The following is a 26,095-nucleotide window of genomic DNA, read 5'->3' on the forward strand; positions in this document are numbered from 1 at the left end:
TGAGGGGCCAACGCCAGCCCTGGCCCCGGCCCTACCAGGCAGGCGGGCCCTCAGCTCTAGGTGGAGGGAATGGGACAGGCAGGCCAGGTCCTGCTGCAGGGGCGTCCCACTCCCGGGAGACTCCTGGTTTACCTCAAAGAGCAGGATCCTGGGCATCGGTCTGGGCTACAGGGGGCGGCCACTGGGCAAGCTCAGGGCCCAGCCCCAGGCTCACGCCCTGGCACCCACTCAGCTGGAGAGCCCACCCCCAAACACGGCGCGGGGCGGGCCCGGGACAGCCAGGGCCCCAGAGGAGGGAGCTCCGGTCTCTGAAGCTCTCACAGTGCGCAGTCAGGGGGGGCCCGAGCTCTCCCCGTGCGACCACAGGGTCCCGGAGGCCGCGGGCGGGCGCGCGGAGCGCTCACCAGAAGCCTGTGCTCCTCCAGAAGCGCCGCAGGGGCCACAGCGCGCGTGCCGCGTCCACTTGCACCAGGTGCGGGGCCTCGGCCGGGACCACCGGGGGAGCGGCCAGGAGCGAGGCCAGGACCGCGAGCAGCGTCGCGCGGGGGCGCAGGGGACGCATGGCCGGGCGCGCTCGGTGACTGTGGGCCTTCGGGCCGCACTGCCGGTTCCGCCTCCGGATAGGAGTCTGGGCGCGCACCCCACGTGACCGCCGCGGCGGGGCGGGGCCTTGGTGGGCGGGGCGATGGCCGGGTGGGCGGGGCTGGGGAGCCTCCGGGAGCCGGGATCCCGGCGGGGTTGGAGTTCCGCTTCCTGGCAGGCCTCAGGGGTTGCTCTGAGGACCGATGACTCCGAAAGCGCTCAGAAGAACGCTTGGTCCATTGGTGCTATGTGAGTTGAGCCATTACTGTCATGTTTTTCTCTGTTTTTGTGTGTTTTTGAGACAAAGTCTTGCTCTGTCGCCCAGGCTGGGGTGCGGTGGCGCGGTCTCGGCCCACTGCAACCTCCATCTCCGGGGCTGCGGCGATCTTCCCGCCCCAGCCTCCCGAGTAAAGCGTGCGCTTTAGCAAGAAGGAGAATTATCCCAGAAGAGCACACTGGGCCCTCCTTACACTTGGCTTCACATCCATGGATTCAACCAAGCAGACTGAAAATACTGTTTTTAAGCTAAAGCAATACAGAGTCTCGCTGTGTGGTCCAGGCTGGAGTGCGGTGGCGCGATCTCGGCTCGCTGCACGCTCCGCCTCCACAGGGTTGATGCCATTCTCCTGCCTCAGCCTCCCGAGTAACTGGGACTACAGGCGCCCGCCGCCACACCCGGGTAATTTTTTTGCATTTTTAGTAGAGACGGGGTTTCACCGTGTTAGCCAGGGTGGTCTCGATCTCCTGACCTCGCGATTCGCCCGCCTCGGCCTCCCAAAGTGCTAGGATTACAGGCGTGAGCCACTGCGGGCGGCCAAAATAATACACATTTTAAAACAATACAGTGTAACAGCTATTTACAGAGCATTTACATTGTTTTAGGGGTCATAAGTAATCTAAAGTACACAGTGGGATGTGCGTAGGTAATGTGCAAATACTACGCCATTTTATATGAAGTACTTGAGCACCTGCAAATTTTGGTATCTTTGAGGGTCCTGGAACCAATACCCCGAGGATACCACAGGACAACCATAGTACAGTATGCCTGTGTGAATCCAAGCAAAGTAACAGGCTGGGTGCGGTGGCTCACACCTGCAACGCCAGCACTTTGGGATTGCAGGCCAACGCGGGAGGATCACTTGAGGCCTGGAACTTGAAATCGGCCTGGGCAACGTACCAAGACACCATCTGTACAAAAAAAAATGTAGCCAGATGTGATGGCATATGCCTGTGAGCCCCAGCTACCCACGAAGTTGAGGTGGGAGATTGCTTGAGCTGAGGAGTTCAAGGCTGAGGCGAGCTGTGATCACACCGCTGCATTCCAGCCTGGTTGACAAAATGAGACCCCATCTCTAAAAAAGTACCAAAAAAAAGAAAGGAAAAAAGAACAGTCTACTAACAAAATGAAAATACTGGACAATAATCCTCTGTAAGTTGGGGGAAGGATCATTAGAGTTACAGTGTTCTGAGTCTTTATTTTGGGGATGGGGTTAAAATATTCTTAACATTAGGACTTCTTATGTTGAAATTGCAAGGTAAAATGTCATGATTAGCCATTTAAAAGAGAAATAGTGTGTATATATTCCAAATTAGCAGGGAGGAAAAATGTAATACAAAAAAAAAGTAATAAAATTCAATGAAAAACTAAAAGGTAAGAAAGGAAGGGAAAGGTGAGAAAAACATGCCAGGACAGAACTGTCTCCAGGAACAGCGGGTAAGACCCTCCGTCCAACAACCCCAGAGAAAACAACTAAAATGGTAGATAAACTGCTTTAAAAACAATTCCTCAAAGCGTCAGAGAACTGAAAAAAACTAAGAAACCACCAGTCCCACACTGTGGCGCTGGACACAGCAATAGAAACTGAATTATTTCAGACCAGCCGCCTCCTGAGAGCAACCATCAGAGCTGGAGAGCGCGGCACGGAACCGTCCAAGGCGCTGGGAGCTCTGAGGCCGAGGAGCTCTGCAGGGCCAAGCCGGGAGGGGGTGGGGCCAGCTTTGAGGCCGCGACCTAACACCCCTACAGCGTATCCCAGCCACACAAGACATGGTGACACACTGATGCGTTCCCCACGCTATGGCCACACGACAAAAGTCGAGGCTCAGGCAGTGGTGCCTGGTAAAGACTTTGGGCTTTTCTTGGGACACCAAAGGGCTATCCCCTAAAAGCAAAGGTGAACCAGAAACAGAATTGTCTTTGCAGGGACTGAAGCCAGCCTTAAATCACCTCAAGCCCTGAGAGAATTAAGGTGAGCCACTCACCTGGACACTTGCGGACAGAAAAGTAAACCTTCCTTGGAGGAAGGTAAAACAAACAAAAACAGAAGTCCTCACTGCATGGTGCTGGAATGGATCCGGGTCAGGAAAAATCATTATAAAGTGCACAATGGGGACATTCACAGTTTGGAATATGCCTTGTATATTGTATAACAAAAGTCTACTGGCCGGGCATGGTGGCTCACGCCTGTAATTCCAGCACTTTGGGAGGCCGAGGCGGGCGGATCACGAGGTGAGGAGATGGAGACCATCCTGGCTAACACGGTGAAACCCCATCTCTACTAAAAATACAAAAAATTAGCCAGGCATGGTGGTGGGCGCCTGTAGTCCCAGCAACTCGGGAGAATCCCTTGAACCCAAGAGGTGAAGGTTGCAGTGAGCCAAGATCACGCCACTGCACTCCAGCCTGAGTGACAGAGCGAGACTCCATCTCAAAAAAAAAAAAAAAGAAAGAAAGAAAAGACGGAAGGAGGGAGGAAAGAAGGAAGGAAGGAAGGAAATATTGGGCCAGGTGCAGTGGCTAATGCCTGTAATCCCAGCACTTTGGGAGGCTGAGGCGGGCAGATCAGGAGATCAAGACCATCCTGGCTAACACGGTGAAACCCCGTCTCTACAAAAATACAAAAAATTAGCTGCGCATGGTCGCACATGCCTGTAGTCCCAGCTACGAGGGAGGCTGAGGCAGGAGAATCGCTTAAACCCAAGAGGTGGAGGTTGCAGTGAGCCGAGATTGCGCCACTGCACTCCAGCCTGAGTGACAGAGCGAGACTCCATCTCAAAAAAAAAAAAAAGAAAGAAAGAAAAGACGGAAGGAGGGAGGAAAGAAGGAAGGAAGGAAGGAAATATTGGGCCAGGCGCAGTGGCTAATGCCTGTAATCCCAGCACTTTGGGAGGCTGAGGCGGGCAGATCAGGAGATCAAGACCATCCTGGCTAACACGGTGAAACCCCGTCTCTACAAAAATACAAAAAATTAGCTGCGCATGGTCGCACATGCCTGTAGTCCCAGCTAGGAGGGAGGCTGAGGCAGGAGAATCGCTTGAACCCAAGAGGTGGAGGTTGCAGTGAGCCGAGATTGCGCCACTGCACTCCAGCCTGGGTGACAGAGTGAGATTCTGTCTAAAAAAAAAAAAAAGAAAAAGAACAAAGAAAGAAAGAAAGAAAATATTGGGCTGGGCGCGGTGGCTCATGCCTGTAATCCCAGCACTTTGGGAGGCCGAGGCAGGTGGATCACCTGAGGTCAGGAGTTTGAGACCAGCCTGACCAACATAGTGAAACCCCATTTCCACAAAACAAAAAATTAGCTGGCTGTGGTGGTGCATCCCTGTAATCCCAGCTACTTGATTGAGAGGCTGAGGCAGGAGAATTGCTTGAACCCTGGAGGCAGAGGCTGCAGTGAGCCGAGATCGCGTCATTGCACTCCAGCCTGCGCAACAGAGCAAGACCCTGTTTCAAAGAGAAAAGACAATATTAAATGGTGTTCTTCAAGTAGAAGGAAGGAAGTCCCAAATCCCAGCTCAGAGGTGCAGGAAGAAGTGAAGAGTGCAGGGGTGATGGGAAAACTTCCCCTCCCTGTCTGAAGTTTCACCAAAAAGGTACACAGATTTCTTGGATTGTAGTTTTATGTGACACAGGAGTTTTCAGAGCAAAGACCTAAAGGCGCAGGGGAAACTGCATTTTTATACTCAGGTTCTGTGAAGTCTGGAAATAGGATTGGACGAAAGGTTAAGACCTGACAGGCTAACAGACTCCTGGGGGGCCCAGTGAGGCCCGTGTGCTTTGGTTCCTGGCAGCCTCTCTCTGCAGCTCTCCTTCTTGCTGGGTGGAGGCACAACCCCCCGGAATAGGGGTCTGACCACCTGCAGTCAAACAAGGCAGGCCAGAGAATTCCTTTATGGCCAGTTTTTACACAGAAAGACAGGAAAGTTATTAGAGTCATACTTTTAGGTTTATGGCTGGCTTTGGGGAAAAGGGGTTCAGGTTTCTACGACCTGCCTCGGAGAATAAGGGGCCAGAGACAGGGGGCAGGAGAAGGCCTGGCTTCCAAGGCCTTCACTCCGGGTGTCATTTCCTGAGCCCCAACAAAAGCAACAGAAAGGGTATATTGTGTACAAACCTAATGACTCGTAACCACATAAAACAATCATGTTACAGGGTTTCACATATTTCTGGGGAATTAGGATTTACAGCAACAGCAGCGCAGGTGCCCTGAGGGAAAAGTGGAGAGGGGAGGAAAGCCTTCAGAAGATGCCCTCCGTCCTGTCCAGGCCTGTGCCTGTCGCCTCACGTGGCGAGCGCCTGCAAGCGTCATTCCTTGAAGTGTCTAAGACGCAGAGATAATCCCGGGTGTCCAGGCGGGCCCTGAGTGTAATCTCGGTGTTCCTGTACAGGGGAGACGCAGGGGGATTTGACACGGGGGAGGCTGTAATGGCCTCAGGAGAGATTGAAAGATTGTTCTAAAATGTGTCCCTAGGATTTGTTTCAGTGAGGTGTGGGGAGACACACAGACCCGGCCATGATGGGCCAGGAGGAAGGCCTTGCTGTGTGTAGAGACGTGTGCGATTCTGATTTAGATTCTGGGGCTCTGTGAGGCAAGAGATTCACACAGGTCTCTGCCCTGCAGGGGACACCTTTTGGGTGATGGTCCAGTGGCTTATAATAAACTTGGGGAGGCCGGGCGTGGTGGTTCACGCCTGTAATCCCAGCACTTTGGGAGGCTGAGACGGGCAGATCACGAGGTCAGGAGAGCGAGACCATCCTGGCTAACACGGTGAAACCCCGTCTCTACTAAAAAATACAAAAAAAAAAACTAGCCGGGTGAGGCGGCAGGCGTCTGTAGTCCCAGCTACTCGGGAGGCTGAGGCAGGAGAATGGCGTAAACCCGGGAGGCAGAGCTTGCAGTGAGCTGAGATCCGGCCACTGCACTCCAGCCTGGGCGACAGAGCGAGACTCCGTCTGAAAAAAAAAATAAAAATAAAAATAAATAAATAAATAAATAAATAAACTTGGGGAAAAGGCCGCTGGTCGGCAGAGTCACTGAGGGCTGAGACCACGCCTGGCACGTTGCTTCCGGGTCCATCTTTCACCCGGGGCATCCGGGCAGGGGTGGAGCAGCAGCCATCGCCGGGCTCCCCAGGCAGCGTGGCCAGCAGCATCGTGCCCTCAGGCATGCGCCCATTTCTCTTTGCTCAGAGAGTCCAACGGGGCTTGCCAGGCAGTCCAGGGGTCTATGGGAGGTGACCTCCTCCCACACTTGGCATCCAGCAAGCCACTGAAGACAGGGGAAGCCGCCCCCTCCCACAGGTGGAAGACAGCAAGGGACAGCTTTGCCTCCATCCTGCCCAGAGAGTCCTCGGCAGCCGAGCTGAGCTTGTGGGGCGCTGGTCCTATGCCCCAGCGCATACGGGCAGCTGGGGATGGGGCCAGAAGCTCAGGGTCTGTGACAGCCTCTGTCCCGGGAGACCCTGGGGTCAGCCAGTCACTTGTGGTTTTAAGAGTGGACGGCACTGGCCCGGCGTGGTGGCTCACGCCTGTAATCCCAGCTCTTTGGGAGGCCGAGGCGGGCGGATCACGAGGTCAGGAGATCGAGACCATCCTGGCTAATGCGGTGAAACCTCATCTCTACTAAAAATACAAAAAACTAGCCGGGCGAGGTGGCGGGCGCCTGTAGTCCCAGCTACTTGGGAGGCTGAGGCAGGAGAATGGCGTGAGCCCGGGAGGCGGAGCTTGCGGTGAGCTGAGATCGTGCCACTGTACTCCAGCCTGGGTGACAGAGCGAGACTCGGTCTCAAAAAAAAAGTGTATGGCACAAGGCCAAGTTTTTGCTGGTTCTTGCATCAGAAGCTGCTGGGCAGCTTATGGCTGTCGGGGTGGCTGAGAAATGCCAGCTGGCCAAGAAGAGGCTGCCAACGCCTCTACAGTAGAGTCTCTGAGGGCACTAACGAGAGTGCCTGCAGATTTTAATTTGTTTTGTTTTTAGACAGGGTCTTGCTCTGTGCCCAGGCTGGAGTATAGTGGCGCAATCACGGCTTACTGCAGCCTTGACCTCCCAGTCTCAAGCAGGCCTCCCACCTCAGTCTCCTGAGTACTTGGGACTGCAGGCATGTGCACGCCTGGCTAATTTTTTTTTTATATATTTTTTGTAGATAGGGTCCCTCTGTGTTGCCCGGGCTGGTTTCGAACTCTTGCGCTCAAGTGATCCTCCCACCTCAGCCTCCCAAAGTGCTGAGACTACAGGCGTGAGCCACCACCCTGGCTGGTTTTTATTTGGACATAAAATTTGGAAATGAGGAATATGTTGCCACCAGAACCCAAAAAGAACTAAAAGATATTGTACTGTGACAGTAGGAGGGCGTTTTCCATGCATGTGGGCCCGCACCTCTGAAGGAGGTCTGGTCTGCGGAGGTCCCGGCGCAGCCTGGAAAAGGTGGGCTGTGTCCTTGGAGGTGGCGGTGAACTGCAGCTTCGGCTTTGAGGTGGCTGAAATGGGCCCTGAGTGGAGCAGAGGCCACGTCTGCGCAATGCATGCTGGCCGGTTGCTGACTGGGGAGTCACTGGTTGAGACCCTGCTGGGTGCAGGGTGTGGGGCCTAAGGGGCGACTGCAGCCTCAAGATTGTGAAAACCCACCATGAGGCACCCGTTATTTTTTCCTGGTGAAAGAACAGGCAAAATTGGGCCTTTGTTTTCTCTGCTTGTATCTAGGTAGTTACTGTTTTTTTCCTTTCTCCCCACCACCATCCCTTCTTTCTGCTTAGGCTTTGATCCACCCTAAACCCTGATTTTTAGTTTCTGTCTCTGGCTGATAAAAGGGAAGGAGGGGAGGGAAGCTGCCCCCCTAGGATGGCCCCTGTCTGCTGCATCTTTTTCCCTCCTTTTTTTCCTCTTAAACAAAAATCTTGGTTTTTGTCTTAAAAATCTGGCTTATATCTCCAGGTACGTAGAATTTTTTTCTCTTTTCTTCCTGTCCATCCTGATCGTATTACCTGCATTTTTTTTTCTTTTGAGACGGAGTTTTGCTCTTGTTGCCCGGGCTGGAGTGCAGTGGCGCAATCCTGGCTTACTGCAGCCTCCGCCTCCCGGGTTCAAGCGATTCTCCTGCCTCAGCCTCCCAAGTAGCTGGGACTACAGGTGCCCGCCAACATACCTGGCTAATTTTTATATTTTTAGTAGAGAGAGGGTTTCACCATGTTGGCCAGGATTGTCTCGATCTCCTGACCTCAGGTGATCTGCCCACCTTGGCCTCCCAAAGTGCTGGGATTCTAGGCGTGAGCCACCGCACCTGGCCTATTTTCTGTATTCTTAATGCACTGGCCTTGGGGGTCTTGATCCTGGAGAGACCACAGCTCCCAGAGCTCACAGGTGCCTCCTTGTCACACTCACACCAAGCCAGTGTCCCTGTCCTCAGTCACCCCAGGGCGAGGTATTGACTGACCAGGGGCTGCCGAGCCCAGGACCCAGGGAAGTCGCTCCAACTCCAACCCTGTCCTGATCTCACCTGGCAACGTCCACCCTGCCTCATTTGCCCTTCCTGTAGCGCCCCCATGAACTGGGGCTCCCCACCACTCCGTGGCCCTGTGTGCTGTGCCCCCTTCTCTTGGGAAATGTAATATATCATCTTTGCAGGAAGTCGTCTCCACATCTGCCACCTTACCGCACCTGATTAAAACTAAGCCCAGGTACAAATTTTAGAACAAAGGTGTGTGGCCTCTGGAAATCAGCTCTGGAAGCTAGAAGGGGCCAGTAGCTTTGCCTTGGGAGGGAGTGTGGTGCTGCCGACATGTGGACCTGCAGCGGGTTTGTGCTGGCCTGGGCCACATCACAGCACCAGCACAGCAGGTCCACACAGTGGGACGGATTGACAGGAAGCTGGGAGATCCCCTTCCAAGGGCAGCACACAGTTTTGTTAAATTTGCTAAGCCAAAATTCCTTAACCACAAGCGCTCCTACCCCGTCTCCGCTTTCCCTCTTGCTGGGCTGACACTGGAGAAGCAGTGGGCACTCTGTGGCCTGGCAGGGGGACGTTCAGTTGTGGAGACATCAGCAGGTCAGCAGCCTCCACCATGCCCTTCCCAGCCACTTCCTTCCAGACGTCCTATGGGAGAAACAGCTTCCAGCAACACCCATGGCAATTAACACAGAGGAGTGACTCACAGGAACTTCTGGAAGAGGAGGAAAGATCTTGCTGATTTAACAGGAAATGCCAACATCAATGAGAAAATGAGGGACCCTCACACTAGCCTCACGAGAACCCGGTGGATACGGCTCATCCCAGAGGGTGCCTTGGATCAGCACCTGGGGAAAAAAAGCAGCACCTGAAACTGGTCAGCCTGCAGAGGAGAGAAGACTGAGCAAGTTTTCTCCAAATTTCACAACAGGCTTTACCATGTGGATGATATAACCAGTCGTCAGTACATTTCTGTAAAGAAATGTACTGGTTTAAGAAAACCAGCCATGCCAGTGGGCCTGAGGATTACCTTTCATTTTCCTCTTTTCTCTCTGGAAAATGATATTGCAAAATTGTAAAAAGAGACAATTAAAAAGTGGATGAAAGGGTATCACAGTGAGCCATTATGAATAAAAAATCTCAGTATTTTCTGGATTTTGTGGTGCTATTAGTCAAGTTTTAAGAAATGCTTAATTTGTGATTTCTTCTTGCATCTAATTTTATTTTATTCTTTTTTTTGAGACGGAGGTGTTGCTCTGTTACCCGGGCTGGAGTTCCGTGGCGCAATCTTAGCTCACTGCATCTTCCGCCTCCTGGGTTCAAGTGATTCTTCTGTCTCAGCCTCCTGAGTAGCTGGACTTACAGGCACATACCACCACGCCCGGCTAATTTTTATATTTTTAGTAGAGACAGGGTTTTACCATGTTGGCCAGGCTGGTCTCAAACTCCTGACCTCAGACAATCCGCCCGCCTTGGCCTCCCAAAGGGTTGGGATTACAGGCGTGAGCCACCGCACCCGGCCTGCATCTAATTTTGTAATAGTTATTTTGCATTTCTTCTTCTTCTTCTTTTTTTTTTTTTGAGACAGAGTCTTGCTCTTGTTGCCCAGGCAAGAGTGCAGTGGCGTGATCTCGGCTCACTGCAACCTCCGCCTCCCGGGTTCAAGCGATTCTCCTGCCTCAGCCTCCCGAGTAGCTGGGATTACAGGCATGTGCCACCACACCCAGCTAATTTTGTATTTTTAGTAGAAATGGGGTTTCTCCATGTTGGTCAGGCGGGTCTCGAACTCCCGACCTCGTGTTCGCCCGCCTCGGCCTTCCAAAGTGCTGGGATTACAGGCGTGAGCCACCATGCCCAGTCTGCATTTCTTAAATAGATCCCCATCAGCAGTTGAGAGCTCTGGCTCTCTAACTGGATGCCTTCCCGCTGCCCACAGGCAGCCCTTCCTGGTCACTCACATTCTTCAGGGTGCTGTCTGTCCCAGAGCACAGCTCCTGGAGGGTGGAGGTCCCCTGAAGCTTTGGCTACATTCCCTTTACCCTGGGGTCCACCCAGGGTCCTGCCCCAGCAGCTCAACCAACAGCTTCTGGACAAACAGAATCCTCCCCGGTTGAGGACGGAGTCTCCCCCCTCAGCATATCAGGGGCCTGCTCCTCCCTCCTCAGACTGGGTCTCCAGCTCACCCTCCACTCCTGGAATCCCCCTGTGGCCTGGGTGCCCCCACCAGCATAGCCCCCAGGGCAGGTCTCCCGGCTCCTTCCCTCCACAGTCCACAGCCCCCAATCCCTTTCTGGCGTCTCCCCGACAGGCCCCCCTCTGCTCTCCCCTCCCCCTGGGACCGCCTGCGGCGATGGCCCTGGAGCCCCGCCCTCTGCAGGTCCCTGCTCGGTGGTCTGGGGTGAGGTCCCTGGCTGCGAAGACTCCTGTCCACAGGCCCACGGGGGCAGGGACCCAGAGTGCTGCCAACGGCGGGGAGGGGTGACCCACGTGGACGCGGCTCTCAAAGGCCACCAACGCCAGCTGAACAAGACCCGCGGCGCGCACCGGGCAGAAGAGCTGGGCGCTCGGCGTGAGGCCCGGGCGCGGGTCGCGAGGCGACAGCCTCGGGCCGCAGGCGGGTTCCCCGTTGCAGTGAGGGCACCAGTCGGGCGCAGGGGGTCCTGGGCCTCGGGCAGGACCAGGTCTGCGCGTGCGAAGACCGCGAAGACCCCACGGACGGAGCCGCCCAAGCACCGCAAACCCCGTTTCCCGGGACCCACTGTGGGAGGCCCGCGGCGCTGCCCTTCGCCTGGGGCGCCCTGCCCGGCCGGGGGCCTAGGACAGCATCTGCATCTCGCTTGGGAGGCGCCTGTCTGTGCAGCCGCGGGCCGCGGCCCCGCAGGTACAACGCCGCGCGTGCGGCGTCCGGAGTCCGCGTGCAGGGAAGTCTGGGCCGGTTGTGGTCAAACCGAGCCCACGCGGACCAGTTCCCCACGGCGGGTTCGCGAGGGGCCCCCATGCGCAGGTCCCGCCCCGCCCCATCACAAGGCCCGCCCCCCAGTACCGCCCATCGACGGGGCACGGCTGCTTTCCGTAGCAGGCCCCGCCCCACCCGCCCCCAGATCCGCCCACCAGCAGCGCACGGCCCCGCCCCGCGGCCCGCGTCTGCGCAGTGGGGCGGGCGCAGTCGGAAGCCGGGCTGCGCGGCGCGGCGGTGGAGCTGGGGCTGTTGGACCCCCAGCGCGGACCAAAAGGGGCTCGGGCCGCTCGGGCCGGGAATGGCGGCGGCGGCCGAGCCCGGGGCCCGTGCCTGGCTGGGCGGCGGCTCCCCGCGCCCCGGCAGCCCGGCCTGCAGCCCCGTGCTGGGCGCAGGAGGCCGCGCGCGCCTGGGGCCGGGACCCGGGCCGGGGCCGGAGCGGGCGGGCGCCAGAGCCCCGGGCTCCGTTGCCGGGCCGGGACACAGCTTCCGGAAGGTGACGCTCACCAAGCCCACCTTCTGCCACCTCTGCTCCGACTTCATCTGGGGGCTGGCCGGCTTCCTGTGCGACGGTGAGCGCCTGGGCCCGATGCCCACCCGGCTGCAGCCCTGCCTCTGCCCCGCGGGCGGAAGCCTGAGCGGAGGTGGCACCGGCGCTTTCGGGGTGGGGGGCGGGGTCCCAGCCCTGTTCTTGGGACCTGCCTTCGTGGGGCGGCCGGGGCCTGTGGGCCATGGGGCCGTTCCAGGCTGCGGGTCTCCGGGCTTCCTCACCTGGGAGGTACGGGCAGTGTCTCCATAGTGCCGCGCGATGGCTGCGACGGGGGCTGTGCCTGATGCGAGCGGGACCTCCGCTGGGGTCCCCATGGCCGGCTTCCTCTCCCACTGGCTGGGGCAGCAGGTGTGGCCGAGCAGTGCTGGCCTGGGCCCCTGGCCCTGGCCCTTCTCATGCTGTGGCCCAGAGTCCCAGCCACCTGGAGACCAGGCCGGGCCCTGCCGCCCGGTGCGCGTGCCCCAGCCCTGCTCCACCCAGCTGCCCAGCCCCGTCTGGGGTGAGGACAGCCCTTCCTTGCTCTGGGCCCGGGTGCTCCCAGGGCTGGCTCTCATCTTCCCCCGCGGCAAGCAGGCGGGCGCTGGGGAGCACAGCCCAGCCTCTGGAGGGAGCGAGGGTCAGGACCGGAGTCGTTTGACACTTACTGTGTCCTGGCCAGGGACGCCGAGGTGGCAGGAGCTAAGGAGCCTCTGCCCTGCTCAGGGATTCAGGCCTTTGCCCTGGGGATAGGGGTCCACTCAGGCCAGGGCCCGCAGAGGAGACTGTCCCCTCACACAGGGATGTTGCCTGTGGTGGAAATGGCATGGTTGTTCCGACCCCCAGGGCGCACAAGTGGCCTGGCCTGCCAGCTTCTTTGTCACATCAGAGCATGGCACAGCCATGCCTGCTGCCTGGGGACGCCAGGGGCTTCCCCCGAGGTGGGGAGTGTGCATGTGTGGCTGAGGCGGCTCCCTGCTTGAGGCCAGACTCCGGGTCCCCTCCCCCTTGGGAGGGGGCACAAGGACCCTCCTGGGCAGCACCCAAGGAAGAGGGGCCAGCAGAGCTATGGGAAGAAGGGCACCCTCCCCCACCCCTGGAGACCCAAGCATGGGGCATGGGGTGAGCAGGCCCTGTCTCCACGGCAGAGGAGGGACACGGGCGCTGCCTGTCTCCCCTCCTTCTCTCGTGGACCCTGGCCTGCTTCCAGAGCCTTTCTGTTAAGCTGCCAGAAGGAACTTCTCCTAGTCCCATCTGGAGACTGGGGTAGCCAGGGCTGCAGCAGGTGAAGGGCGCTGTGTTGTGGCACCAGCTGGGCCTTCTGGAAGAGCTCCCTGTCCCAGCTGGGCAGCCTGGAGCTCCCTGGCACAACCTTCACCCGGGGCTGTCTTGGCAGGTGTGTCCCTGGGTGCCTTGCCCACTCCCAGCCCCCAGCAGCCTTTGCCCCAGCCCAGGGCTCCTGCCCTCCCTTCTGCCCTGGCCCCACCCTCCTGTCTGTTTCACTGCTGGGGTGTGGTGCTTGCTGCTCTTATGTCCTCCCGAGCACCCTGCTGGCTGAGGTGCTCCCTGGGTCCTGTGCACATGGCCAGAGCTCCTTGGGAGGCTCAGGGCTGTCTACTCCCCAGCAGCTCCTGCCTCCCAGAGCCCTCACCTGCCCTGGGTGGCTCTAGGTCTCAGGCATGGTGCACAGCACGTAGCAGGGACAATTAGGGGTGTGCGCAGTTTCGGGGGAGCGAGACACAGGTGTCCCTGGCAAAGCCAATCTGCAGAAGCCCGAGATGCCCCTGTCACTTAGCAAGCCTGGTGAGCCTAGGGCTGGCCCTTGAGAGGCCCAGCTGCAGAGGCAGGAGGAGCGCTGGGCCCATGGGCGAAGGGGAGGGGCTGCTCTCTGGATGAGAGGACATACTCATTGTCCTCCAGGATGGTCAGGACCACCCAGGTTCTTGCTCCTGGGCTGCAGGCTGTCTCCAATGAGTGGGGCTGGGTGGAGGGGGTGCGGGGGGAACTCGGAGAACCACAGGGTGGGTATGGCAGTAGTTGCCCTGGGGCCTCTAACTTCCTGGGTAGGACAGCCATTGGGTGGGACAGGGGCCAACTCACACAGCGCTCATTCCCACAGTCTGCAATTTCATGTCCCACGAGAAGTGCCTGAAGCTCGTGAGGATCCCGTGCACGAGTGTGGCGCCCAGCCTGGTCCGGGTGAGTGTGGGGCTGGGTGTTGCACCTGCAAGAGGCTGGGGGATGTGTCAGCTCTCGTGGGGCTGAGGTACTGAGACCTTTCATGTCAGATGTTAGTGATACCTGCAGTTGAAAGGCAAAGGTCAGACACTGCTCGGGATTAAAAGGCTCAGCACCCTGCATGGATCTGTAGGGAATGATGATGATAAAAGCCGGTCCCAAAGGTCACAGTTAGCAAGATCCTGTCCACAGAACGTGCTCAAAATGACGAAACTAAACATCTACACAGATGTAGAGAGGTCTCCAGGCGGGGAAGTGGGTGTGGCTGTGACATGCAGCGTGAGGGCTCCTGGGGGGATGATTTCCACGTCTGGGGTGTCAGCATCTCAGCTGTGATGTGACCTTAGTTTGCAAGATGACACACTTAGGGGAGCTGACAAAGGCTTCAGGGGGTCTATGCCATTCCTCATAGCTGCGTGTGAACCCACAGGCACCTCAAGGAAGCTTGAATAAAAAGCAAAGGCAGGAAGCCTGGGTGCCTGAGGGTGTCTTGGCCACCAGCCTCCCTCTAAGGGCTCTGAGTGGGGCAGGGAGGTGACTGGCCCAAGGCACTGCAGGGCACTGCAGGAGCCCTGGGCTGGGGCAGAGGTTGCTGGGGGTTGGGAGTGGGCAAGGCACCCAGTGACACACCTGCCAAGACAGCCCCAGGTGAAGGTTGTGCCATGGAGCTGTTCTCTGGTGACAGTGGTGACAGCAGGGACATGTAGGAAGGGCCAGGCTTACTCCTCCCTCAGCTGTCAGCCCTGCTGTCTGCAGACTGAGGCCCCCCATGTCCGCATTCCCTGAAGTGCTCAGGCCGCAGGTGGGGTGCAGGCTGTGAGGCAGGCCCAGGTGTGCAGCAGGACGGGAAGCCAGGCCAGCAGGCGCACCTGCCACTGGTGGGCATCCGGCTGCGCCGTCCCCTCTAATGTCTGATGCCCTGTTCCTAATGATGCAGTTCCCGGGGTGTGAGCAGGAAGCCTGAGGACGCTGGCCCTGGTGGTGGCTGGGATCCTGGGGATGCCACATTGGCTTGGGCAGCCCCTCATGTGGACGGCCTGAGGCTGCAGCTTTTTAAAATTGATTTTAATGTACTTTTTTATGCTTTGCTAAATTGGGAAAATATATGTTTCAACTATATGCATAATAGGAAGTTTAAAAGATATATTTGACAAAATAAAAGTCACCCACTATTCTGGTATGCTCACAGTTGAAATTGTGGAACACGGTCTTTCTGTGTATGCTTTTATCGGGTGTGGTTTAAGTTTGGGGATAAGAGAAAGAGTCGGGAGTGAAGACTTGGTCCTTGTCCTTCCCTTCTCGTGGAAAAGCAGTAGCCCAGCCCTCCCCAACACAGAAACATTGATCCACACTTGTTATGGCCTGAGTGTCTCCCAGAGGGCAGTCCCTGTGTGCTGGGATCTTCCTGGCTCCGAGGAGACAGACGCCAGGCGGTTGACAGAGCCTCGCCTGCCCCAAGGAGGGAAGGGGTGGCGGGGGGCCTCGCTCCCCTGCGCTAGGCAGGGCTGCTGGGGAAGACCACAGCCTGCTCCCTGCTTTTGACCAGCCAGGCTGTCCCCAGAACCGGGGTTGTGGTTGCTCCTGGGGCCTCCAGGTGGCACCAGGAGCGTGAGTTGCAGAGTTGTGCAAATGAAGAGGAGGAGGGGCGGCAGGCAGCCTGTGGCGCTTACCAAGAGCGCTGAGGTGAGGCTGCATCTTCCCTGGCCAGGTTCCCGTGGCCCACTGCTTCGGCCCCCGGGGGCTCCACAAGCGCAAGTTCTGTGCTGTCTGCCGCAAAGTCCTGGAGGCGCCTGCGCTGCACTGCGAAGGTACCTGGAGCCTGCCTGGCTCCCCTTGCCCCACTCAGCGTCCTGGTCTCTGATGCCCAGGGTGGCCCAGCCCACCCCCTGCTGCAGCTTGTCAGGGGTGATCGGGGGAAGCCGAGGACTGGCCGCCAGGCGGGCCACAAGACAGTTAAAGGATGCGGGGTGCTAGGTGGTAGGGATGGGGCCAGACCCAAGCGCCAGCAGAGGCAGGGGTCCTCCGGGCACGGCAGACACCTCTAACCCTGCCTGCCCCCAACCCTGCCTGCCCCGCAGTGTGTGAGCTGCACCTCCACCCAGACTGTGTGCCCTTCGCCTGCAGTGACTGCCGCCAGTGCCACCAGGACGGGCACCAGGATCACGTGAGTGCACCAGCCCCAGGGAGCCCTGGGGGGTGGGGCGGGCCCAGCTGCTGACTGCCCCGCTCTGCAGGACACCCATCACCACCACTGGCGGGAGGGGAACCTGCCCTCAGGAGCGCGCTGCGAGGTCTGCAGGAAGACGTGCGGCTCCTCTGACGTGCTGGCCGGAGTGCGCTGCGAGTGGTGCGGGGTCCAGGTGGGCGCTGGGAGGTGGTGGGGGTGGGGCAGGAGAGGTGCGGGGTCGGGCGGGTGCTGGGAGGCGGAGGAGTTGGGGGAGCGGGGCAGGAGAGGCACGGGGTCCAGGGGGGCGCTGGATGGAGGGGGCGGGGCAGGAAAAGCACGGGGTCCAGGGGGGCGCTGGAGGATGGAGGGGGCGGGGCAGGAAAAGCACGGGGTCCAGGTGGGCGCTCGGGGGCTGCAGGCAGGAAAGACACGGGGTCCAGGCTAGGTCTGCGACATGTGGGGTCTTTCCCTGGACCCAGCGCACCTGGTGCCCCCGTCCCCGGCTCCGAGCCCCCAGCTCAGGCCCTTGTCCCCCCAGGCGCACTCCGTCTGCTCCGCCCTGCTGGCTCCCGAGTGCGGTTTCGGGCGTCTGCGCTCCCTGGTCCTGCCGCCGGCGTGCGTGCGCCTCCTGCCCGGTGGCTTCAGCAAGACGCAGAGCTTCCGCATCGCGGAGGCGGTGGAGCCGGGTGAGGTGCGGGCCGGCCGGGGCGCCCTGGGCTGGGGGCTGCGCACTGAGTGAGGGGTCCGTGTCCTCGACCCGCAGGCGAGGGAGGCGATGGCGCCGACGGGAGCGCTGCCGTGGGTCCAGGCAGAGAGACACCGGCGACTCCGGAGTCCGGTAAGTGCCCTCCTCCTTCCCCACAACTCTCCTGACATCCCCGGGCGCCCTGGACTCATGGAACTTCCCCGGCCCAGGGAAGCAAACGCTGAAAATCTTTGATGGTGACGACGCGGTGAGGAGAAGCCAGTTCCGCCTCATCACGGTGTCCCGCCTGGCCAGTGCCGAGGAGGTGCTGGTAAGGGGGAGCTCGGGGCAGGTGTCTAAGCCCCACCTCCCACTACATGTCCCCGCACCTGGCGCCCCAACCTGGCTCCCCCAACCTGGTGCCCCTCACCCACCTGCCCCCGCCCCGCGACCTGCCCCCCACTGAACCGTGCCTGACCCCCCACAACTTGGCCTCCAACCTGGTGCCCTGCAGGAGGCCGCACTTCGGGTCCACCACATCCCCGAGGACCCTGGCCACCTGGAGCTGTGCCCGCTGCCCCCTTCCTTGAAGGCCTGTGACACCTGGGCTGGGGGCAAGGCTGGGAGTGCTGTGATCTCGGAGGAGGGCAGAAGCCCTGGGTCCGGCGAGGCCACACCAGAGGCCTGGGTCATCCGGGCTCTGCCGCGGGCCCAGGAGGTCCTGAAGATCTACCCTGGCTGGCTCAAGTGAGATTGGGCCCGAGGCTCAGGGTCTGCTGGGCGGGGTGGGGGGAGCTCCAGCTCAGGCTGCGTCCTCACAGGGTGGGCGTGGCCTATGTATCCGTGCGAGTGACCCCGAAGAGCACGGCCCGCTCCGTGGTGCTGGAGGTCCTGCCGCTGCTCGGCCGCCAGGTGTGTACCCTGGGCCTGCTCCCCATCCTGGCCAGACTTGGTTGGGGGTCACTGTCCCAAGGAGGCCAGGTCACCATCCCAGCCCAGGTGTGGCTGTCCCCGTGGGTGTCCTGAGGTGGTGGGGGCCTGCCCAGACCTGATGCCAAGCTCTGCCCCAACAGGCCGAGGGTCCTGAGAGCTTCCAGCTGGTGGAGGTGGCGATGGGCTGCAGGCAGGGTGAGTAGACGGCCCGTGCTGGGTGTGGTGGTCCCTGCACCTTTTGGGTTTGGGCCTGCTGCCCAGGCTCTCCTGCAGGGTGGTGCTGGACATCAAGACCCAGCCCTGTCCTCCTGACCAGTTCCACCCTGCATCCCCATGGGCCCTGGGGGCTCAGGGCAGCTGTTTCCAAGGTGGGCAGGGAGCCTGGTGCTGACGGCCTGTGTTCTCTCACCTCTGCAGTCCAGCGGACAGCGCTGATGGACGAACAGTCGTTGCTGGACCGGCTACAGGACATCCGGCAGGTCAGTGGGTGTGGACGCTGGCCCCCAGGGAACCGGCAGCTCTCAGCCACAGCCTCTGCCCCACAGGGTGGGTGTGCCCCAGACGCCAAGTTTTTCTTGGCTAGGCAGCGGCTGTCCTGGCTGGCAGGGCAGTGCCCTCTGTCATAAGTTACTTGGTCCCTGCAGGGATGTCTTGAGCTGCAGATCTCTCCGAGTTTCTTGAGGGGAATGGACAGGGGTTGTCCACAGCAAGGAAGCCTCTGTGGCCACCTTCCTCGTTTTCATGTTGACTTAGTTCCTGGGAGGGTTCCTGACACCCTGTTTTGCTGTTTCGCGGGCGAGGAGGCAGAGGGCCTGGTGCGGTGGTGCCGTTCTCCCTGGCCCAGCGTCCCCGCCCCTCTCCCTGCAGATGTCCGTGCGACAGGTGAGCCAGACGCGGTTCTACGTGGCAGAGAGCAGGGATGTAGCCCCGCACGTCTCCCTGTTTGTTGGCAGCCTGCCTCCCGGCCTGTCCCCCGAGGAGTACAGCAGCCTGCTGCATGAGGCCGTGGCTACCAAAGGTGTGACCACCGTGGCTGGCCGTGGGCTGCTGGCTGGGGGCAGGGTCCGGCGGCAGGCAGTGGGGCTGCAGTGCTGAGGCCAGCTCCTGCCTCTCCTTGAGCCACCGAGGCCCAAGCTCCGGGTCCAGCCCACGTCCCTTCCTCCAAGAGGCTCTGTAACCTCCCGCCCTCTGTGGCCCTTCCCTGTGGTGCTCAGCCTCTGACTCTCCCTCTCCTTCTGGGGGGCCCTGGACCTCCGGGGAGCTGGGAGTCCTGCTCTTAGAGTGGGGCAGGGGTGCTTCCTGGGGAGGCTGCCCTTGGGGTGAGACGTCACCCCTGAACAGGCGGAGGGGCTGTCCCTGGCCCCCGTGCGGTGCGTCCTTCACCTCCCACCGCCCTGACCACAGCCTGCCTTTGCAGCCACCGTGGTATCTGTGAGTCACGTCTACTCCTCCCAAGGTGAGCCGCCCTGATGGACGTGGTCACATGGGGCCCAGGGGTGTTCCTGGGGTGAAGTGGGACAGCTCTGGCCCTCATGTAGCACCTGACCTTTCCCTTGGGCGGCCCTGGTCTGGGGAAACCCTGGTTTGCTTCCTGCCCTGGCACTGTGGGGGCTATGGGACAGGCTCCCCCTGAGTCCCGGGCCCCTACCACAGGCGCAGTAGTGCTGGATGTCACCTGCTTTTCGGAGGCCGAGCGGCTGTACGTGCTGCTCAAGGACGTGGCTGTGCGGGGCCGACTGCTCACTGCACTGGTGCTCCCCGACCTGCTGGTGAGTGAGCAGTGGAGCTGGCTCTTCACACACCCTAGGGGTGGCGAGAGGGAGGTCCGGGTCTTCAGGTGCACAGGCCCCACAGCCAGACTCGCTCTTTTCATCTGGCATCTCTTCGTCGAATTCACTGGGGGCTCGCAGGTGCCACCTTGTTTGTGCCTCACAACAGCAGGAAGGACGCTGTTGCCCGTTTTACAGCAAAGGGCCTGAGGTCAGAGGGTCAGCGCTCATCCGAGGCTGCCCAGTGGGTGATACCAGCTCCGTGGGGCACCCGTGGGGCCAGGCCCAGCTTCCATGCTGCACCTGAGGCCTCCACCCAGTAGGGAGGCAGCTCCTGGATGCGCTGGGTCCCACTGCGGCTGCCTCACCAAGGGCCAGAGCGTGTTTGTGACCAGCTGTCAGCATCCCAGGCACGGCCCTCCCGGTACAGCCTCAGCCCCACACCCCCTGCCCAGGAGGACGTAGGGCCTCTGCTCTCTGCCTGGAGCTCCCCAGGCCAGTCAGTGCAGCTCCCAAACTTTGGACGCTGTCCTTAAGACCCACAGTGCCCAGAAGAGGGGGCACCTGGCAACAGGGTAGGGCTGGGAGAAAGGGGAATCCAGCCCATGGAGACAGGGCAAGGCCGAGGGAAATGGGGGTCTGGCCCATGGAGACGGGGCAGGGCCGGGGGAAAGGGGGGTCTGGCCCATGGAGAAGGGCAGGGCCGGGGAAATGGGGGTCTGGCCCATGGAGAAGGGCAGGGCTGGGGAAATGGGGGTCTGACCCATGGAGACAGGGCAGGGCCGGGGGAAAGGGGACTCTGGCCCATGGATGGACTCCACGCTGCACACCGTGCCTTCATAGTGGCCTCTCGTTCTCCGCCCATCCAGCCCCCAAAGGGTCCCACGAGGACCCCCCCAGGTGTCTATGGCTGCTCTGCCCCTGAACCCTGACCCTTGACCCTGACCCCAGTCCAGGCGAAGCAGAACTTGATCTGAATGAGTTGTCTGTGGCTGGGACGGGTGATGCCTGTGGGTCCCTCCTATGTCCCTACACCTGGCCTTGCCTGGCTCAGGACAGGGTGGCCATCCCCACGGTCCCGAAGATGCAGCCCCTGCCCCAGCCCCACTCGCTCTGTGGGCAGAGCCAGGTGTGGGGCCGACACGCGCTTTCTCTCTCCCGTCAGCTGCCTGCCCTGGGGTGAGTGGTAAGTGGTGACCGCAGGCGGCTCTGCCTGCCAAGTGGGTCACGAAGCCCCGAGTGTGTCCTTGCCCCCAGCCACGGCTGGCCCCTGTGCCGCCGCCCACCCTGTGTCTGCACCTGGCCTGTGTGTCTCCTGTTGCCCAGCCGTCCCCGCTGTGGGGGCTCCAGCCTCCTGTTATAGGGACCCCAGCCCTGAGCCCGCTGTGTCTAGATCCCTGGGTACTGTTTCTTGGGGTTGTGTGTGGGGAGAGGGGCTCTGTCCTGTGGCTGAAGGACTCTGCGTGCCACCCTGTGAGTTAAGAGCTTTTCTCGGCTGCTGTGTAGGTGGGTGGGGGCCTGGGAGCCGCCATCCTCCAGAGGTGTGCACAGCAGGCCCCCCAGGAGACAAGCCTTGGTCTCGCAGGCAAGGAGTGCCCGGCAGAGTCCCATGTGGATTTCTAGCCTGGACTCACAGGCTGCATGGCCCAGGCGGGTTTGGTCTGTTCACACTCAGCTCAGTGGGCATGTCCGAGGCTTTTGTGCTGGGAGCACCAGGCAGCCAGCCGGCTGGCCTCAGTGCCGCCCTGCTGGCCAGAAGCGAGATGGGGTGACCACGCAGCTGATGTGTGATGCCTCTTATGTGAGGCCAGCTACAGCTGGCCACACCTTCCTGGGGAGGGGGCTGGTCCAGACCAGGTGGGCTCAGGGTTGGGGACTGGAAACTGCCTGGCAGCCCCAGCAGTGGGGACACCCTACCTTGGGTCCCCATCCTAACCCAGCCCCCTGTCTGTCAGCATACGAAGCTGCCCCCAGACAGCTCTCCCCTCCTTGTGTTCGTGAACCCCAAGAGTGGAGGCCTCAAGGGCCGAGACCTGCTCTGCAGCTTCCGGAAGCTACTGAACCCTCACCAGGTCTTCGACCTGACCAACGGGGGTCCCCTTCCTGGGTGAGTCCAGCAGGACCCCTGGTCCAGGGCAGCAGTAGGGGCAGGAGGGGTGGGAGGGGCCCCAGGAGGCTGCCACAGCTGTCTCGGCTGGCAGGAGCTCCACTGGGATCCCGTGCTGGGACCTTGAAGTCCTCTACATGGCCAGGACGGGCATTTGAAAAGGAAGGGGCAGCCTGGGTGGGGGATGGGCTGCGCCCACAGCTGCTGGAGAACACTTCCTGTCTCCTGCTAGGCTCCACCTGTTCTCCCAGGTGCCCTGCTTCCGGGTGCTGGTGTGCGGTGGTGACGGCACTGTGGGCTGGGTGCTCGGCGCCCTGGAGGAGACACGGTACCGACTGGCCTGCCCGGAGCCTTCTGTGGCCATCCTGCCCCTGGGCACAGGTGGGGTCAGCCATGCAGCCCAGGAGGGGCCTCAGGGTCTACCCCTTCCTGCGCAGCTTTTGCTGAGGCCTGGGCTGGCGTCTGTCCCTGTGGTGGGGTCTGCACTTGGCTGATGGGCGGGTGGGTGTGGACAGATGCTCTGTGTCTGCCTGTGTTCCAGGGAATGACCTTGGCCGAGTCCTCCGCTGGGGGGCAGGCTACAGCGGCGAGGACCCGCTCTCCGTGCTGCTGTCCGTGGACGAGGCCGACGCCGTGCTCATGGACCGCTGGACCATCCTGCTGGACGCCCATGATACTGGCGGTGCAGAGAATGGCACCGCAGACGCAGAGCCCCCCAAGGTACAGGGTGGCCCGGTGTGGGGTGCCCTTCAGGCTTCTGCATATGATCTGGTCACACGTCTCACAGTGGGCATCCTCCTCCCAGCCACACTCAGATGTATGCACCCACATCATCCCCTTTGCAAAGTAGGCAGTTGAGGGAGGCACAGAGAGTGGCCGCTGCTGGGAATTGTGCTGAGCCAGCTGGCGACAGAGCCTGGCCAGGACCTGCCCACGCTGCCCTCTCCTGGGTGGTGGGCTTGTTGCCGGGGTGGCCCTTGCTCTTGTCTCTTCCTGCCAGCAGGAGGCAAAAAACTAGACCTGCTGTTGGGGAGCTCAGGGGGCCTGGTGAGGGCGGCCGGGTCCTGAGAGATGAACGCCCTGTCCCCAGATCGTGCAGATGAGTAACTACTGTGGCATTGGCATTGATGCGGAGCTGAGCCTGGACTTCCACCAGGCACGGGAAGAGGAGCCTGGCAAGTTCACAAGCAGGTACCGGAGCCGCAGGGACCGCCACCTGGTGATGGCATACCTTCCTCGGGTCCCCCAGCAGGGATAGGCAGAGGGGCCGCCACCTGGTGATGGCATACCTTCTTTGGGTCCCCCAGCAGGGAGGGGCCGCCACCTGGTGATGGCATACCTTCCTCGGGTCCCCCAGCAGGGAGGGGCCGCCACCTGGTGACGGCATACCCTCCTCGGGTCCCCCAGCAGGGACAGGCAGAGGGGCCGGAATGCGGAGGCTGCCTAAGGCGGGGTAGCGCTCCCCCAGTGATGGGCGGCCCGCCCTGTCCCGCAGGCTGCACAACAAGGGTGTGTACGTGCGGGTGGGGCTGCAGAAGATCAGTCACTCTCGGAGCCTGCACAAGCAGATCCGGCTGCAGGTGGAGCGGCAGGAGGTGGAGCTGCCCAGTATCGAAGGCCTGATCTTCATCAACATTCCCAGGTGCTCACGGGCTCCCCAGAGGCTCTGCCAGGCGGGGCCACCGGCAGGCTCAGCCCTCGTCCCGCCTGCACCTACACCTCTGTGTCCGCTTTCTTATGCCGCAGCTGGGGTTCCGGGGCCGACCTGTGGGGCTCAGACAGCGACGCCAGGTTTGAGAAGCCGCGCATGGATGATGGGCTGCTGGAGGTGGTGGGCGTGACGGGCGTCGTGCACATGGTGAGCCGCTGCCCGGGTGTGTGGGCAAGCCCAGGGTGGTGTCCCTGGTCCCCACTGAGCCCAGCTGGCCTCTCCTGCCCCAGGGCCAGGTCCAGGGTGGGCTGCGCTCCGGGATCCGGATTGCCCAGGGTTCCTACTTCCGGGTCACACTCCTCAAGGCCACCCCGGTGCAGGTGGACGGGGAGCCCTGGGTCCAGGCCCCGGGGCACATGATCATCTCAGCTGCTGGCCCTAAGGTACGTGGGGTGAGGCTGGAGAACCAGGAGAGGTGGGCCAGGCTGGGCCGGTTGTGGGAGTGGCCGGTGGTACCTGGGTGATGCTGGCATGGCCTGCTGCGGCCCTGGTCTTCCTTGACTCTGGGGAGGGTGCCTGCCTCAGAGGAAGGCTGTGCCAGCGGTCAGGCAGGCCACAGGTGGCACAGGGAGCAGCCAGGCAGGTCCCTCCCCTTCCATGAAATGGGCTGAGATGGCGTCAGCTGCCCGGGGCCCAAGGACTTGGGGCTGCCCGTGCACTGTTCTTTCATCGGCCGTGTCACCCTGGCCCTCTGCCCCCTGCCCTGGGACAGGTCCACATGCTGAGGAAGGCCAAGCAGAAGCCGAAGAGAGCCGGGACCACCAGGGATGCCCGGGCGGACGCGCCTGCCCCTGAGGGCGATCCTAGGTAGGGGTGGCTGAGGCAGCCCAGGGGCTTGAGCCATCTCTGCCTCCGCCAGCCTTGTTTTCAGGTGGTCTAGAGGCAGCTCCACATCCACACGGTGGCTGGCCTTGTGGTTGGGCTTGGCTACAGCCCTGACCGCATCATCTTCCTGGGGCCAGAGCAGGACCAGCCCTCATCCCACTGGAGACTGCTGTGTGGGTGGCAGTGTTTCCTCATGTCCCGGGTGGGCACAGGGCTCTGGCTGTGGGGGCCTGGTCCTCTCTTCAGGGGTGGGCACTCATCCCTCCATACCTCTCCCTGCCAAGCCCCTTGAGCTGGAGAGTGCTGGATGCCGGCCGTCCAGGTGGGTCGGACCTCGCTTTGTGTCCCTCAGGCCTTCCCCCTGGCCAGTCTTTCAGAGCAGTAGGCTCCCTGGTGTGTCCTTACCCCCAGCAGACACAGGCTGCCAGCCCCTCCAGCCTCCCCTCCCCGCCCCGGGCAGCAGGTGTAGGCAGTCCCTGGTGGGCAGCGTCGGGCTGCTGGGTGGTTGTGACTGGTGACTTCCTTGTGTTGGGGGAAGAGAGAAGGTACCTTCCCTTGTTTTCTGGCCTTGTTATATACAGATGGCAGCTTGGACCCCAGGTACAGCTGCAGGGGTACAGTGCCCAGCTGGGCCTGGTGGCCCTTTCCTAGTGCCTGTGCTGGGAGAGGAGAACCTCTGTGGTGTGGAGGCCAGGAGGTCTCAGGTGCTGCCCTGGCAGCACCAGAATGTGGGCTGGGCCCAAGTGTCTGCCCCTCGGCCCTCAGGGTGGGGCATTTAGCACCTAGAAGAGACCAAAAGCAGGGCATGGTGGTGCAGAGGAGTTTGTGGAGGCGGAGACAGCTCCACGCATGTGGTGGAGGAGCTGGCTTTCAGCCCCAGACTCCACGCTAGCACTTTCCATGCTGCTTGCTCCCTGCTGACATGCAGTTCCCAGTGTCTGTGTGAGCCGACATCTGCTCAGTCCTATCCCTCGTCAGCATGTGGAGACCCAGCTCCTGCATCGCCCCTGCTCCCACATCCCCCAGACAGCTCGGTGGAGGGTCCTGCATCTGGGCCAGGCTGGGGTGCACCCAGTCAAAAGACAAAGCTGCCTCCACATGCCCAAGGATTCAGACAGTGCACTGGCCCCAGGAGGAGTCTGACCAAAACTGGAGCCAGCCCTGTGGGAAGCCCTGACTCCCCCGACGAGAAACAGGCCCACAGTGCGGATATCCCCCTTCCCCTTGTGGGGCACAGCTGGCCTGGGCCTCCGATTCTGCGGAGCTTTCGGGGTGTGGCCTTGACCTCAGAAGTGGCTCTGGTTTGGCCTCAGGAGTGTATGGCCTGGCCCAGCCTGCTGCAGCCTCCTGGGGGACCCTTGGTGCCACTAATCCTGACCCCCCCGCTTCTGCCAAAACTGCACAGACACATGCATTGTAAGGCCTGCTCACGGCCTCAAGTGTGCACTCTTGTTTACGTCATCGTCAAGACCAGTCCTTCATTTGTGATTAGTTTTGCTTTGCGAGCCCTGGTGTGGACTGTGGTGTGTATGAATCGTGTGTAACTGTGGTGAGGGGTTTGTCCTGTATGTGAATGAGTCTGTACCCAGGTGAGCTCTGTGCCCTGTACAGCAACTGGGCCCCTCTGTATTTATCACTGCCTGAATGCAACAGTAATTTATATCTGGGACAAATACAGTTTGGGCGTCACTGTCCTGCCATCTCTTCCTCATCTTTGTGTCAACAACCTGGCATGGCACCCCCTGCCCCCGCCGCCAGCTCTGTATAGGCCTCGAAGGGGCTGGGAGTGGGCAGTCCCTCGGGTGGGTGGGCTTGGTAACATGTCTTCAGGTTGGAGAGAGTGGATAGGCAAATGCCATAAAGCACATTTCAAGTTC

General features: G+C 60.7%; 3 protein-coding genes and 1 long non-coding RNA gene across 5 annotated transcripts in view; 2 read left to right on the forward strand and 2 right to left on the reverse strand.

Moving 5' to 3' along the window:
* IDUA (alpha-L-iduronidase) overlaps positions 1–651 on the reverse strand; it is a 16,219-nt gene extending 15,568 nt beyond the window's left edge. Inside the window, exon 1 of one of the 2 annotated variants that reach the window (XR_005239628.2) lies at positions 405–651. Coding sequence is in view for 1 of the 2 variants with exons in the window: in XM_008018185.3 (XP_008016376.2) it covers positions 405–562 (158 nt within the window). In the remaining variant the exon portion in view is untranslated. The remainder of the gene's footprint in view (positions 1–404) is intronic. The other variant, XM_008018185.3, reaches the window with a different exon arrangement.
* The window catches only part of SLC26A1 (solute carrier family 26 member 1), an 18,826-nt gene extending 9,370 nt beyond the window's left edge, over positions 1–9,456 (forward strand). Inside the window, exon 2 of the mRNA XM_073012598.1 lies at positions 8,945–9,456. Coding sequence (XP_072868699.1) covers positions 8,945–9,043 — 99 coding nt within the window. The 3' untranslated portion in view covers positions 9,044–9,456. The remainder of the gene's footprint in view (positions 1–8,944) is intronic.
* On the reverse strand, positions 8,804–12,263 carry LOC140710578 (uncharacterized). The gene is made up of 2 exons (XR_012091652.1): positions 12,029–12,263; positions 8,804–9,016 (listed from the first exon to the last, which is right to left on the reverse strand). It is a non-coding gene; the product is annotated as an uncharacterized lncRNA (long non-coding RNA).
* On the forward strand, positions 11,464–25,912 carry DGKQ (diacylglycerol kinase theta). Its single transcript, XM_037995971.2, has 23 exons — positions 11,464–11,829; positions 13,903–13,982; positions 15,730–15,829; positions 16,100–16,185; positions 16,256–16,381; positions 16,727–16,874; positions 16,952–17,026; positions 17,104–17,204; positions 17,388–17,620; positions 17,695–17,785; positions 17,947–18,001; positions 18,224–18,285; positions 18,674–18,824; positions 19,224–19,262; positions 19,460–19,575; positions 21,531–21,682; positions 21,915–22,063; positions 22,224–22,402; positions 22,773–22,873; positions 23,178–23,324; positions 23,429–23,540; positions 23,624–23,776; positions 24,106–25,912. The coding sequence occupies exons 1-23, from the start codon at positions 11,559–11,561 to the stop codon at positions 24,202–24,204; spliced, it is 2,826 nt and encodes a 941-aa protein (XP_037851899.1). The 5' UTR covers positions 11,464–11,558; the 3' UTR covers positions 24,205–25,912.
* Positions 25,913–26,095: the final 183 nt, after the last annotated feature.

Source organism: Chlorocebus sabaeus, chromosome 27, assembly GCF_047675955.1.
Source record: "Chlorocebus sabaeus isolate Y175 chromosome 27, mChlSab1.0.hap1, whole genome shotgun sequence".
NCBI lineage: Eukaryota > Metazoa > Chordata > Mammalia > Primates > Cercopithecidae > Chlorocebus > Chlorocebus sabaeus.

Excerpts from the sequence above, each read along its gene's own strand:
- DGKQ (XM_037995971.2), top strand. The coding sequence starts at position 11,559 with ATGGCGGCGGCGGCCGAGCCCGGGGCCCGTGCCTGGCTGGGCGGCGGC. Across the intron at positions 17,205-17,387 it reads CCAGTGCCGAGGAGGTGCTG|GAGGCCGCACTTCGGGTCCA; the intron begins GTAAGGGGGAGC and ends GGTGCCCTGCAG. Across the intron at positions 21,683-21,914 it reads AACGGGGGTCCCCTTCCTGG|GCTCCACCTGTTCTCCCAGG; the intron begins GTGAGTCCAGCA and ends GTCTCCTGCTAG.